Source organism: Callorhinus ursinus, unplaced genomic scaffold (genome assembly GCF_003265705.2).
Source record: "Callorhinus ursinus isolate GAN/ISIS: 27379988/994484 unplaced genomic scaffold, GSC_fseal_2.0 scaffold5, whole genome shotgun sequence".
Lineage (NCBI taxonomy): Eukaryota > Metazoa > Chordata > Mammalia > Carnivora > Otariidae > Callorhinus > Callorhinus ursinus.
The window spans coordinates 9095187-9108764 of record NW_027397067.1 but is presented as its reverse complement, the minus strand read 5'-3'; the positions used below and the strand labels follow the sequence as shown (position 1 = coordinate 9108764).

The 13578-nt window shown below is 39.5% G+C and overlaps 1 protein-coding gene and 1 non-coding gene across 2 annotated transcripts; both read left to right on the top strand.

The window, feature by feature from the left end:
- Positions 1-4671: 4671 nt before the first annotated feature.
- Positions 4672-6043, top strand: RPS20 (ribosomal protein S20). The gene is made up of 4 exons (XM_025870610.2): positions 4672-4838; positions 5047-5146; positions 5449-5522; positions 5830-6043. Exons 1-4 carry the CDS (start codon positions 4836-4838, stop codon positions 6010-6012), a joined length of 360 nt encoding a protein of 119 aa, XP_025726395.1. The 5' UTR covers positions 4672-4835; the 3' UTR covers positions 6013-6043.
- LOC112823754 (small nucleolar RNA U54) lies at positions 5315-5381 on the top strand. Its single transcript, XR_003208125.1, has one exon. It is a non-coding gene; the product is annotated as a small nucleolar RNA U54 (small nucleolar RNA).
- Positions 6044-13578: the final 7535 nt, after the last annotated feature.

The window sequence follows — 13578 nt, the reverse complement described above, 5'->3', positions numbered from 1 at the left end:
AAAGGAACCATGGGATAATTAAAAAAAATAATCTCAGAACATGAAGGGTCTTTCTTAGCAATCAATTAACTTCTTGATGGGTCCCATCCAGTGGGATATAAACATGGAAAACTTTTTTCTTCTAATTATTGGTTTCAACAGCATTGTGTCACTCATCTTTTCCCACCCCTTAATTAAAATCTAGGAAAGAGTCAATGACTTTCCAGTAACTTCAGGTTTTAAAACTCAGTCCAACTCAGTTTGAAACCCTAAATGGATCCAATTCAAAGCTTTGTCCTTGCTATCACTGGTAGACTTGTGCTTGAGTAAAGAAACTATAACATGTATAATCCAAACTGGAGCACTCCTGAGTGAAGTTTAGCACTAGTAATAGTAACATCTTGGTCGTGTACTGAGGCTATCCTGGCTAAATCGGATGAATGGCCACCTGAGATCAAAGGACTTGAAATGGGGAGAGGAGAGTCTCCTCCGCTATTTCAAGTCTCCTCCCCTGTGGATTCTATAACTAGCTCCCCTGGTGTTGGGGAGCAGGAAGGAGGGACGCCAAGCCATCTTGAATGTCTGGCAATATGTTGGTGGTGAAGAGATATTCTTGGATTTGTTTATTTCCACGCGATAACCTTTCAAAGTGGGAAGATCACATAGTCCAGCACCCTTCTTTTACAATGAGACGACCAAGGCCCGTGTAGATGGGATGACTCCTGAGAGGTGGCTGTTCTAGCAGTGGACTTAAGCATGTCCTCACAACTCCTGTCAGTGCCCCCTTTGCTGCACTACAGCTACCTCTCCTACACATGCCCATCAGAGCCAGGACCAGTGCAAGGCCTTGAGAGGTACTCACCTCAGGTGTAATACTTAAGGGGTGCCAGTGCTGAGGTCTTGTCTGAAAGCTCGACCAAGGAGAGATCTGCTTCCAAAGTCACATGGTTGTTGGTAGAATTTCAGTTCTTTGGGGGCTGTTGGACTGGAAGCTTCAGTTTGTGCTGGCTGTTGGCCACAGGCTACCCTCATTTCCTTGCCTGTGGTCCTCTCCCTTTAGCAGCTCCCAATATGGCAGCTTGCTTCATCAAAACTAGCAAGGGAGAGAGTCTGCTATAGAACCCTGTTTAATCTATTCATGGAAGTGAGATCCCAGCACGTTTGCAAAATTCTAGCGTTTAGTGCAAGTCACACATTTCCACATTTAAGAGGAGATTCCACAAGGCCATGAATAACAGGTGGTAGAGATCACTGGGGGCCATATTTGAGGCTGTCCACCACACAAGCAATGCAGCAGAATTAGTGTGTGGTGAAAGCCATAGGTTCCATAAAGGGAGGCAAACGGTATTTTCTAAAAAGTTGTACCAATTCTATATAACACGAAAAGCACAACTTCAGGGGAAAAAATGATTGGTAAGTGAATCTAACCATCGCTCTCCTGCATGATATCAGGATCACAAAAGTGTGACCATGGGAGTCCTCTGCAGGTTATCTGCTAAAACTAGGAAATGGCACCATGTGACAGAAGTAGACCAGTTTTTCAGAGGGAATTTCAAGAAATGTTAGAATCTCTAGGCCTGCAGGCCTGGGAATAGGAGAAAGAAAGGGGAGAAAGAAGTACTGTGAGGCCTGGTGGATAGGACATTCAGTTCCTATCCCTGCAGAGAATTCTGTGAGCTGTTAAATATGATTGAAAATTACCAACCCAATGCAAGTTCCATAGGAATCATTCTCAATGAAAAGATCTGTGTCCCTAGTCCTGTTCCATTGCTCACTTTCGTGAAATGATTTTAATGAGCAAATAGAGTTAACTGGCATTGAGAATCTACAGAACTTCAAACCGAAACAATGAAAGAGTTAAAAAATAAGGATTCAATCTTACAATAGACACATATTAGTAGCTCAATAAAATTTCTAACTTCAAACAGTGAAATGCAGAGAGCCTTGCTATGCTATGTTATTTCACATAATAGGATTCTATACCTCATGGGTAAGTACACCTACTAATGATAACAGTAAGAGCTAATATATAGTGAGAGACACCATAGTGTAGAGGGTAAGAGTGCAGACTCTGGAGTTAGACTGCAGGGGTTCAAACACCAGCTTTTCCTGTGACCTTGGGCAGGCCACCTAACCTTAGCTTTGTCATGTATAAAATACGAATAACAGCACTTATGTTCCAGGGTTGATGTGAGGATCAAACAAATTGATATTAGTACAGTGCTGGCTACTCTCATGTTCCCAGTAATGTTCTAAGTCCTTACCTGTAATCCTTGTAAACCACAAGGAATTGACTCCACATTTCACTCTCCTACCAATAAGACATGGGTAACCACGAGAGAAAGTTTTAAACTCTTTCTGGTTTTTATCCTTAAATTTCAGACTTTATTCTTAAATTTTAGCACGAAGTTATTTAGATAAAAAAATTCTGCAAATAAAAGTGTCAAACAGACACTCGACACATTCCTTTGGAAAATTTGCCTTTGTTTTACTAATAACATGTGTACCATGAATTAAGTAGTTTTTAACTTTTGTTAATTTCCTTTTGTGAGTGGTATGATGACACTGTCATTGCAGCAAAAGACCAGTAGATGGCTGTCCACAGAAAGGAACAAATACCTACAGTGAGAATTCTTAGGAGATCATTTAAAAAGACCTACAAAAATCAGTAAAGGAAGGCTATGGATAGATATATTGAAAACACAGAGTTTGCAATGGTCTTAAGAATATTTTTTTAATTTTAAAATGAAACAGATATTTAATTCCTCCTTTTCATAGTAAAATTCTTCATTACACTGCTGAAGGAAGTATCTATTTGGGTATAACCTTCCCAAAGGCCAACTTACTTAACAGCAAAGTACTTATAATCTTATAGTCTGCATATCCTTTGATTAAGCCACCAAAGGATACGTATATCTAGCAATTGATCTAAGGCATTAAGGATGGCATACTGTCTTTTCTTCTTTTGGATAAATTGTTAATTTTTACTTTTTCTCCAATATCTTATGTTATGTTAAAACATACTTTCTTAATGAAAATGTGGGGCCCACAGGAGCAGTTAACTTTCAAAAGAAAAATACAACAAAATGTCTCAACTAAACATAAATTTGAAAATAGTGGTGCTTTCATTACATTTTTCTATTATCTCAACCAGCTGTTTCCTTAGTTCTAGTCACATCAACAATTTTTCCCATACACGCTGAGCCACATTTAGCCTTTTTCTATACTGAAATTCTTTTCTAAGGTCAAGGAAGTTAATTTGTTCACCATTTTCTCAAGTACTTGAAGGGGAAAGGAAACCTAAGAATAGCTGTACCAGAGTTGTTCCTAAAAAAAAAAAAAATCACAAACACACTTCTCAAGCATTCCTACTGGTAGCCATAGCAATAAGTTAAAGCCCTAAGTTATGAAGTCTCATTTAGGTTACAGCTAGTAAATAAAGAATGCAGGTTTTCAGATTTTTTGCTGCAAATTCTACTCATTACTAATATGTTTTTTACAGCCGGATGACACTATAGAATAACTGAACTAGAAATATACAAACTTTAATATTTAAATTAATTGGTAAATGGCAGAAAAATCTAGTATACATATTTTTGTGAGCCAAAGAAAGCCAGCTATTAGCTATGCCCAATTATCACCAAACAAGTTCATGCTATTATTTGATAAAAGTTTTAAGTATAATTTCCCTTCAAAGAACAGAAGAGAAAGGCTCAAGAAGGAGCCCTAATGGGAGGGGTCAGAGGTCCGTCCTTCACCAGTTCTGTGTGTCTGAGCAAATTAACTCTCCTGCACTCAGCAGTTTACCTGTAAATTCAGGAGGTTATTTACTCTTCCTTCCGCCCTGTACCAAAACCGGTCTTACCTATTTCGTTCTACTTAACCACTCTGTCATCTTTAAGTATATGTGTCCTTATGCTCTCTCTCCTGGCTACCCAAGTCAGTTGACCGCTCTTGGTTTTTCCACTGTACTTTGTCCCGTACCCTCAGTATTAGGGAGATCTTGAAGGATCTTATCCGATATTAGCTTATCCGAACAGAAGGGAAATAACATGTTTTAGAGTTAGGGAGACGTCCTGGGTCTCCAGAATGGGCCTCCGGATGCACAGGATAATCCTGGCAGCCAGGCATTTTTGCCCTCACTTTCCCGGAGGGAAATAACCCAAGTTCAGGTGTTTCTAGAAACGGATCAGATGCATCCGCCGCTCTGGGAAGCCAGAAGGCGAAATATCACGAAAATGTATTTCAGGCTATGAAAAAGGTTTAAAACAACACGCCCAGGTTGTCAGTCATTTTTCCTAATATCCACGTGAGTTAAACTCAGAAAATTACCCGCCTGCTCAGAGAACGAGTGATTCGGTTTGTATAGGAAGCAACATTTGCACTGTAAAAACCACTGGAATCTTTGCAGAGGGCAGGGGTAGGTGCATTAGGAAGAGGAGTTTCTCAGGTTTTAGGTCATAGTCTCCCTGTCATCTCTTCCAGATGGCCAGAGGACCGCGGTAACCGCAAGGGCGGGGACGCCACCTCGAGGGGCTCTAACTCCTCCCGGCCGAAAGGGGGCAGCCACAGCCACGTCTTTCCCGCCAACTCCACGGGAGCTCCAGCCCCGGCTCGCGCAGCCGCCTCCGGAGCCCTCAGGGCAATTCCTCTTCCGGGGCAGCGCGAAGGCGCGTGCGGGACCCGGATGCAGACGGAGGGCAGCTATATAAGCGCCACGCAGGCCTCACGCTTTTCTCTTTGAGGAAGACGCGGTCGCAGCTGTAGCGGTGCTTTGCACGCCCCGCTCCTGCTCCTGACTCACCGCTGTTCGCTCTCACTGAGGAACAAGTCGGTCAGGAAGCCGCGCCGCAGCCATGGTGAGGCAGGGCCCGGCGCCGCGTGGTTGGGGACGCGGGGGGACATGGTCCCTTCTGGGGACGGATTCCAGGATGGGAGGAGGCGGTGGGAGTACGAGCCTCACTTAGTAAAGAGGGGTCGTGAAATGGTGGAGGAGCTTAGGAAGTCTCTTCGTTAAGGTTGTTTCCAGGCTTCTGAAAGAAACCTGTTCCCATTGTGTAATCATAGGCTTTTAAAGACACCGGGAAGACACCCGTGGAACCGGAGGTGGCGATTCACCGAATTAGAATTACTCTCACCAGCCGCAACGTAAAATCTTTGGAAAAGGGTCAGTACGGTATTTTCAGGGTGAGACCTTCGGGCAAAATGAAGAATGAATTTGGTTTTGTTGGCTGTACCAGATTGACTCAGAAGTCAAGTGACAAGTCGCTTGGTTTAAAAAAGGCAAAGGAAGAGTGATCTGTGTTAACTGTTAGTGTGTTTTTTAAATCCTTGTTGGCGATGAGGAGACAATTACTGTGTTGAATAATGATGATGGTTTTATACGCTATTCTGAGCCAGCATCAGTTAAAATTCCTGACGCCGACCTTTGTTTTGAACGAACTGAAAGATGCTTTCATTTTTCTGTAGTATGTGCTGACTTGATCAGAGGCGCAAAGGAAAAGAATCTCAAAGTGAAAGGACCGGTTCGGATGCCTACCAAGGTGAAATAAATGGGGGTGCACAAAGCGAAAGAAAAATTAGTGGGAGAATTTGGTTCATGTTAAGTACCTGGTTTTTGTAGGTAACTGTTAAGTCTTTGCTGCTTTTTTCTTGGGTGGGGTATGGTGCTTTTATAAGGGCACTGTCCTGGCTGAGAAAAAAATGGACTTGCCATTGTAAATTGATGGTGATATACGTAAAAGGGAAAGATGCTCTGGGAAGTATTCAAAAATAAGTAATGGTTTTGCAGGTGTCCTAGGGATAAGCATAAAACCATAAATGCTTGGTTTCCTTTGTCTTTTGTTGCAGACTCTGAGAATCACTACAAGAAAAACTCCTTGTGGTGAAGGTTCTAAGACCTGGGATCGTTTTCAGATGAGGATCCACAAGCGACTCATTGATTTGCACAGTCCTTCTGAGATTGTTAAGCAGATTACTTCCATCAGTATTGAGCCAGGAGTTGAGGTTGAAGTCACCATTGCAGATGCTTAAATCAACCTTTTTAATAAATTGATTATCAGTTGTTAAATCTTGTTGACTTTCATTCCTAATACCCATGTAGTTTAGGAATACAGAGTTGTGCTACGGAATTTCATCCACCTTTAGAGTAGTCAAAATTAGACGTATCCTAGGGGTGGGTGGTCTATCCTCTTCATTGTATCTCAGGCCACTAAAGCAGTTGACACTTGACATCATTTGAAAATGAATTGTATTAACTAAATACATGGAGACCTTAGCATTGAGAATATATACAATGTGGTGGTTCATAACTGGCTGCATATTAGAGCTTTTGGAAAACACATCTGGGTTTTACCCCCCAAAATTCTGATTTTAAGTGAATACAGGGTGCTGCTTTTGTGGGCAGGTAACTAACATTGGAAATAGTAAGTTCTGCTGATTAATACAACCTTCCTCTTGACATTAGGCTAGAGTAAACTTTGCAGATTCTTAAGTGTTTTGGAAATACTGGCCTTTATATTAAGCAGTTTTGCAGAGAAATGTTTTAATTACGTTAACATTTAGGTTATATCTATAGAACTGTATTTTATATACAGTCCTATATACTAACTATACTAACGTTTATATATAAATGTTTAATATACCATGTCAACTTAGAGAAAAGAATGTCATAGTAGAGCAAATTTATTTAGGCAAACCCCTATTGGCACAATAATGGATAACATTGTTTAGCTACTAGACTGTAGACTTTAATTTTTTTTTATTGTTAATAACCATACATTACATCATTAGTTTTTGATGTAGTGTTCCATGATTCATTGTGTATAACACCCAATGCTCCATGCAGAATATGCCCTTTTAAAACTCCTCACCAGGCTAACGTCCTCCCACCCCCCTCCCCTCTACAACCCTTTTGTTTTTCAGAGTACATCAACTCTCATGGTTCGTCTCCCCCTCTGATCCACCCCCCCCTTCAAGTTTATTTTAGAGAGCAAGAGTGCTTGGGGGCGGGACAGTGGGAGAATCTCAAGACGACTCCCCACTGAACGTGGAGCTCAACGGGGCTCAATCTCAACCCTGAGATCACTGAGGAAGAGTCAGATGTTCAATCATCTGAGCTACCCAGGCATTCCTCTGTTTATGCTTTATTTTCTTAAATGCTATTTTTGTAGTGCAGATCTGGAAACTGGTGGTAATTGGAGCATTATTAGCACAGATGAGATTTAAATGGGCTCATGGAATGACCATCTTAATATCCCATTACTGAAATTTTTGCTTTTTAGGATGTATAATCCTCTGGATATCCTAATAAATAGGTCTAATTTTCTAGAGAAAATTGCTAGAAAAATTTAACAAAAATATTTTTACAAATTACAAAATTCAGAAAATAATTGTGATCGCTTTGTGATGCTTAATAATAGGATTACAGTCATGAAACTCCTATGCCTTTTTTCTATGTTTGGGCTTAGATCTTCACTTCTCTGGACTATCTTGTCCACTGTCCTGTTACCATGTGTTCAAATTGAACTTCAGCTGAGATTGCTCTGTACATCCACTGTGTACTAGACAACCTGCACCTCACATAGCTCAAAATTGTCTAAGATGAAAATCCTCTTCCCTCCCCAAAACTTGTGTTCTTTCTCAGTCCATGGTCCTGTCATGCAGCCATGTGGGTCACTCAAACATTGATTCCACATCCCCTATCTCTTCCAATATCCCAAGTCCTCTTGATTCCACCTTTTTTCCTCTTAGATTTCAAAAATTCAGACATCAGGGATTTGAGTGGAACTGAATCTGGAAAGAACTATGCCAAGTTGAAAAACTCAAAATCGGTATTTTTTAACTAGTCTGGGAAACTAAAAGGTATCACTGTACTGTTAAACACTGAGCCATAAGCATAGTATTTGAAGAATTCCACAGTATGAGTCTAGTTAAGGCTTCTGAGGTAAGCAGTGATCCATTCTTAGAAGCTTGTGTTCTTAGTTCATAAGTGAAAGAATTCTTAATCAGAAGCCAGGTAGTGAGCTACTAGCCTGTTTTCCAGCCCAATTTTAAGCTTTCTCTACATTGGAGGACTGAAGAGAGCTCTTTAGGTAGCAGTTAAAATCATTTTAAAACTTAAGTAACTAACTGGGGCGCCTGGGTGGCTCATTTGGTTAAATGACTGCCTTCTGCTCAGTTCATGATCCCGGGGTCCTGGAATTGAGCCCCACATAGGGCTCCCTCCTCTCTGCGGGGAGCTTGCTTCTCCCTCTGCTGCCACTCCCACTGCCTGTGAGCACGCACTCTCTTAAAATCTTTAAAAAAAAAAAAGCAACTTAAGTACCTGATAATGTGTGGCCCCCACATACCCACATAGAAGTACCTATAAACTTGTTCTGATGATCTAAATATACTGCAACACAGAAGTCTTTGGAATACACTCAATAACCAGAGAACTGGTTGAGAAAATACCAGTTCTGTGAAAACATTAAAACCACTTAGGACTAAAAAATAGGGAAGGGTGCCTCAGTAAATCAGAAGATGAAAGAACAGCTTTATGGCCTTATAACAGTTGTGAATTTTAGCTGATCTGTGCCAAAGTAACTAATACATCAGCAATTGTTAATTTTTCCCATTCAGATTGTTGGAGTTGTATTTAAACTATAGGTAATATTTAGAGAGCCTGTAATACAGCCAAAATACAGCACTTAAAATTTTGGGTACTGCTATTGTCCTCAATCCCTCAAACATTTAAAAACTACTTGGAAACAAAACCCCTGCAGGACCTTGGGATATGTAGAAACCAACTAAAGGTTAAATAGTGCAAATAGTGTCAATGATTCTGAAGTTACAAGCCAGCTTGTATGGATTAGGGACGTAAAGAAATGTTGGAAGTGGGAGGCCTCTCCAGTCCTTACCTCATTTCCTTTGGATTCACAGAGTACTGCTGCTGTTACACAAATGTGAGCCAAACATAAGGCAACAGGAACCACCATGGCTGTGCATTTGCTGGATCCCATTTCCTCACCTGACATCCCTAAGTGCAAATGTGCAAGCTCTGTGGATATAAAGTGAACAGGCAAGAGAAAGAAGTAGAAATGCCTGACCATGCTGTCAGATCTGCTCGAAACATGGTTATTTGGATATGTGGGCTTGATGAGCTACTTCTTTGGGCCTCAGTTCTCATGTCTCAAGAGTATATATGCGTGTTCCTTTATCTCTCTGGGGTACATTTTCCTACCAAACCTGGACTGGCATAGATTTCTCACACCAGGACCTGGATTCCCACAGGGTAGGGTACACTGCTGGCTCGTGTGTTAGGTCAAATGACATTTGCAGAGGTACAGATGAATCCTCAGAGGCATGACCTTTCTGTGTCCTTCACTCAAAAGTGACCACGTAGATCTAACTATACTGGAGAACCTGGCAAAGCCAAAATTTTATCTTTGGAAAGTAAGATGAGGGTGCCTGGGTGGCTCAGTTGGTTAAGCGACTGCCTTCAGTTCAGGTCATGATCCTGGAGTCCTGGGATAGAGTCCCACATCGGGCTCCCTGCTCAGCAGGGAGTCTGCTTCTCCCTCTGACCCTCCCCCCTCTCATGCTCTCTATCTCATTCTCTCTCTCAAATAAATAAATAAAATGTTTTAAAAAAAAAAAGGAAAGTAAGATGAATTCTTTCCTTCATCCTAGGAATAATATATTTCACTTTTATAGCAAGTTAACCTTTGAGAGAAGTGAATCCTTCCATACATTTTGTTCTGTAAACAGCTTTTTTTCTTTACATAGAACCCAACCTAAGAAATACTGTTAATATTGTATTATTTGAAACTTCATGTACATAAAAGTAATTATAATCTTCTCTCTAGCTATATAAAATTTTATCTTTAAAAAATATAAATGAGAATATTCAATGTGTAAATTATTTTTATCGTTAGTTATGTATCTGGGAGATATTTCTATATCCGCACATAACTTCATTTCTTTCAGTGAATTTTGCATTATATGGATGTACCTGAATTTAAATAACCAGAATTTATTTAATCATTAAATTATTAATTTTAAGAATTAGTCATTTATTTAAGAACATTTACTATATGCAGGTCTGACTTTTTCTAGGGTAGATAAAAGAGATTTCAGTCATAGAATATCAGAATTTTTTATTTTAAGATATTACCAAATTGATGCCCTTACATGACTCTGCCCATTTATATTCCTACCAGTACTGGAAGTGCAATAACATCCATCTGATTAAAAAAATACTATTTTATCCCTGCCCTCCATTTGTTTATTTTCTCTTTCTGGTACTCCTATTGATTGGATGACCTTCTGGAGGTCCTGTACGGCTCTTAGCTTTCTTTCACATGCTCTTTTAGTCTTTTTTCATTATACAATGTGGGATATTTCCTTGACTTTCTCATCTAGCACTTTTTTGATTTAGTTTTTCATTTTGATAATCTTGTTCTTTTTTAACTCCTCCATTCTGGAAAATTTCAAACATATATAGAAGTAAAGGAAATCATTTCATGAACCCACTCAGCTTTAAGAATTGTCAACTGATGCCAGTCTTCAAGTATACTTTCACCCTCTCCCCCAAACAACCTTCAGATTATTTTGAGGTTAATCTCAGACATCATAATATTTCATACACACATTTTTCAGTGTCTAAATAAAAAAGATAAGGACTCATTTATTACTTTTTTTCAGTTCACTAGTGTTAAGTATGTTCACATTGCTGTGCAACAGATCTCCAGAAATTTTCCATCTTGCAAAATAAACTCTATACCCATTGAACAACAACTCCCCATTCTCCCCTCCCCTGTGACTTTGACTACTTTAGATACTTCATATAAATGGAGTCATATAGTATTTCTTTTTGGGACTGGCTTATTTCACTTAGCATAATGTCCTTAAGCTTCATCCTTGTGCTTTACAAGATTTCTTTCTTTTTAAAGGCTGAATAATATTTCATTACATGTATATACCACATTTATTTCTTACTTGTTCATTTCTCCCTCCATGAACATTTGGGTGGCTTCTACCTCTTGACTATTGTGAACAGTGCTGCAGTGAACACAGGAGTACTAATCTCTCTCAAGACCTGGCTTTCAAGTTCTTTTAGGTAAATACCCAGAAGTGGGATTGCTGGATCATATGGTATAATTGTATTTTTAATTTTTTGAGAATCCTCCATAACATTTTCCCATAGTAGCTGCACCATTTTACGTTCCCGTAAGGATTCCAGTGTCTCCACCTCCTCAACAACACATTTTCTGGGTTTTTTGTTTGTTTTGTTGATAGTAACCATCCTAATGGGTATGAGGCAGTATCACATTGTGTTTTGATTTGCATTTCTCTAATGGTTAGTGAAGTTGAGCATCTTAGACTTGTCAGCCATTTCTATATCTTTTTTGGAGAAATGTCTATGCAAGTTCTTTGTCCATGTTTCCATCAGGTTATTTTTGTTCTTGTTGGGTTGTGGGAGTTCTTTCTATATTCTGAATATTTAACTCATTATTAGATATATGATTTGCAAATATTTCCCCCATTCTATAGGTTGCCTTTTCACTGAAGATTGTTTCCTTTGATGGGCAGACTTTTTTAAGTTTGATATAGTCCCATTTGTCTATTTTTGCTTTTGTTTCCTATGCTTTTGATGTCATATCCAAGAAATCATTGCCAGATCCTATGTCATGAAGCTTTTCATTGGTGTTTTCTTCTGGGAGTTTTGTTGTTTAAGCATTAGTTTAAGTTTTTAATCAATTTTGAGTTAATTTTTTATATGATCTAAGGTAATTTTTGTATATGGCTTCATTCTTTTGCATGTAGATATCCAGTTTTTCCAACACTGTTTGTTAAAGAGACTGTCCTTTCCCCCACTGAATGGTCTTGGCACCCTGACTGAAAACCGTTTGACCCAATACATGAGGGTCGAGGCATCTTTGCATTCCAGGAAAAAAATCCCATTTGGTCATGGTGTATAATTCTTTTAATGTGCTGATGAATTTGTTTGCTAGCATTTTGCTGAGGATTTTTGCATCAATACTCATCAGGGATATTGGTCTCTAATTTTCTTTTTTTATTGAGGTATAATTGACCTATAACTCATTAAATGTGTTTCAGGTGTATGAGGTAATGATTCAATATTTGTATAGAGTCTGTAGTTTTCTTGTGGTGTCTTTGGCTTTAGTATTGGTTTGATGCTGTCCTCACAGAAGGAGTCTGGGAGTGTTCACTTCTCCAGTTTTTTAGAGGAGTTTGAGGAGGGTTGGTGTTAATTCTTCTTTAAATGTTTGGTAGCATTCCCCAATGAAGTCATCTGATCCTGGGGTTTTCTTTGTTGACAGATTTTTTATTACAGACTCAATCTCCTTACTAGTCTGTTCAAATTTTTAATTTCTTCATGAGTCAGTCTTAGGCTGTATATTTCTAGGAACTGATCCATTTCCTATGGGTTTTTCAATTTGTTGGCATATAAGTGTTTGTAAGAATTCTCTTATAATCATTTTCGTTTCGTGGCCTTGGTTGTAATGTCCCAAATTTCAATTCTGATTTTAGTCATTTAAGTAGTCTCTCTTTTTTTTTTCAAGTGATCTAGCTAAGGGTTTTTCAATTTTATTGATCATTTCAACAATCCAGCTCTTAGTTTTATGGATATCCCTATCAGGGTTTTTTTTTTTTCCTGTTCTCTCTTTTGTTTATGCTCTAATCTTTAGGATTATCTTCCTCATGCTAACTTTGAGTTTCTTCTTTCTCTAGTTGATATAAAGTTAGATTATTGCTTTGAGACTTTCTTCTTTCTTGATGTAAGCATTTAGACCTATAATCTTCCCTGTTAGTACTGCGTTCACTTCATCTCATAAATTTTGGCTTATTGTTTTTCCATTCTCCTTTGTCTTACAATATTTTCTAGTTTCTCCCATGAATTCCTTGACCAAAGAATTTGGCCAAATTGGTTTTTCTGAATTCCAGAAAATTGTTGAACTCACAAGTCTGTTTCCATTTTCTATTTTGTTATTTATTTATTCCTTGGTTTTCCTTTATAATAATTTTAGTGAGGTCTCTAGGCCGAGATGAAGCAACATCAGTCTGCAGTCCTGAGTTAAGATTTAACTGATTCTTAAAGTTTCTTGAGCATCTATTTTATATAGATAACCCATCTAGAATACTTCTCATTAAGAAGAAAGGTAGAGGAGGGGCGGAGCAAGACGGCAGAGGAGGAGGAGACCTGGATTTCGTCTGGTCTCAGGAATTCAGCTGAATAGGGATCAAACCATTCTGAACACCTACGAACTCAACAGGAAATCGAAGAAGAGAGTAGCAACAACTCTCTGAACAGAGAAGCGACCACTTACTGGAAGGTAGGACGTGCGGAGAAGTGAATCCGAGGCGATATTCGGGAGGATAGACGGCGGGGGAGGGGGCCTCCGCCGGCCGCTTCTGGCAAGTGATAGAGCCATGGAGCACAAAATAGGAACTTTTAAAAGAAGTCCGCACCACTGAGGGACGTCTCTCCAGTGGCTAAGCAGGGGGTGGAATCCCCGTGGGACAGTGTGGTCTCAGGACCCTCAGGGTCACAGAAAAACCGGGGGTGGCTGAGTGCAGCAGAGCTCCCAGGTA

Excerpts from the sequence above, each read along its gene's own strand:
- RPS20 (XM_025870610.2), top strand. Across the intron at positions 5,147-5,448 it reads CGTAAAATCTTTGGAAAAGG|TATGTGCTGACTTGATCAGA; the intron begins GTCAGTACGGTA and ends ATTTTTCTGTAG. Across the intron at positions 5,523-5,829 it reads CGGTTCGGATGCCTACCAAG|ACTCTGAGAATCACTACAAG; the intron begins GTGAAATAAATG and ends CTTTTGTTGCAG.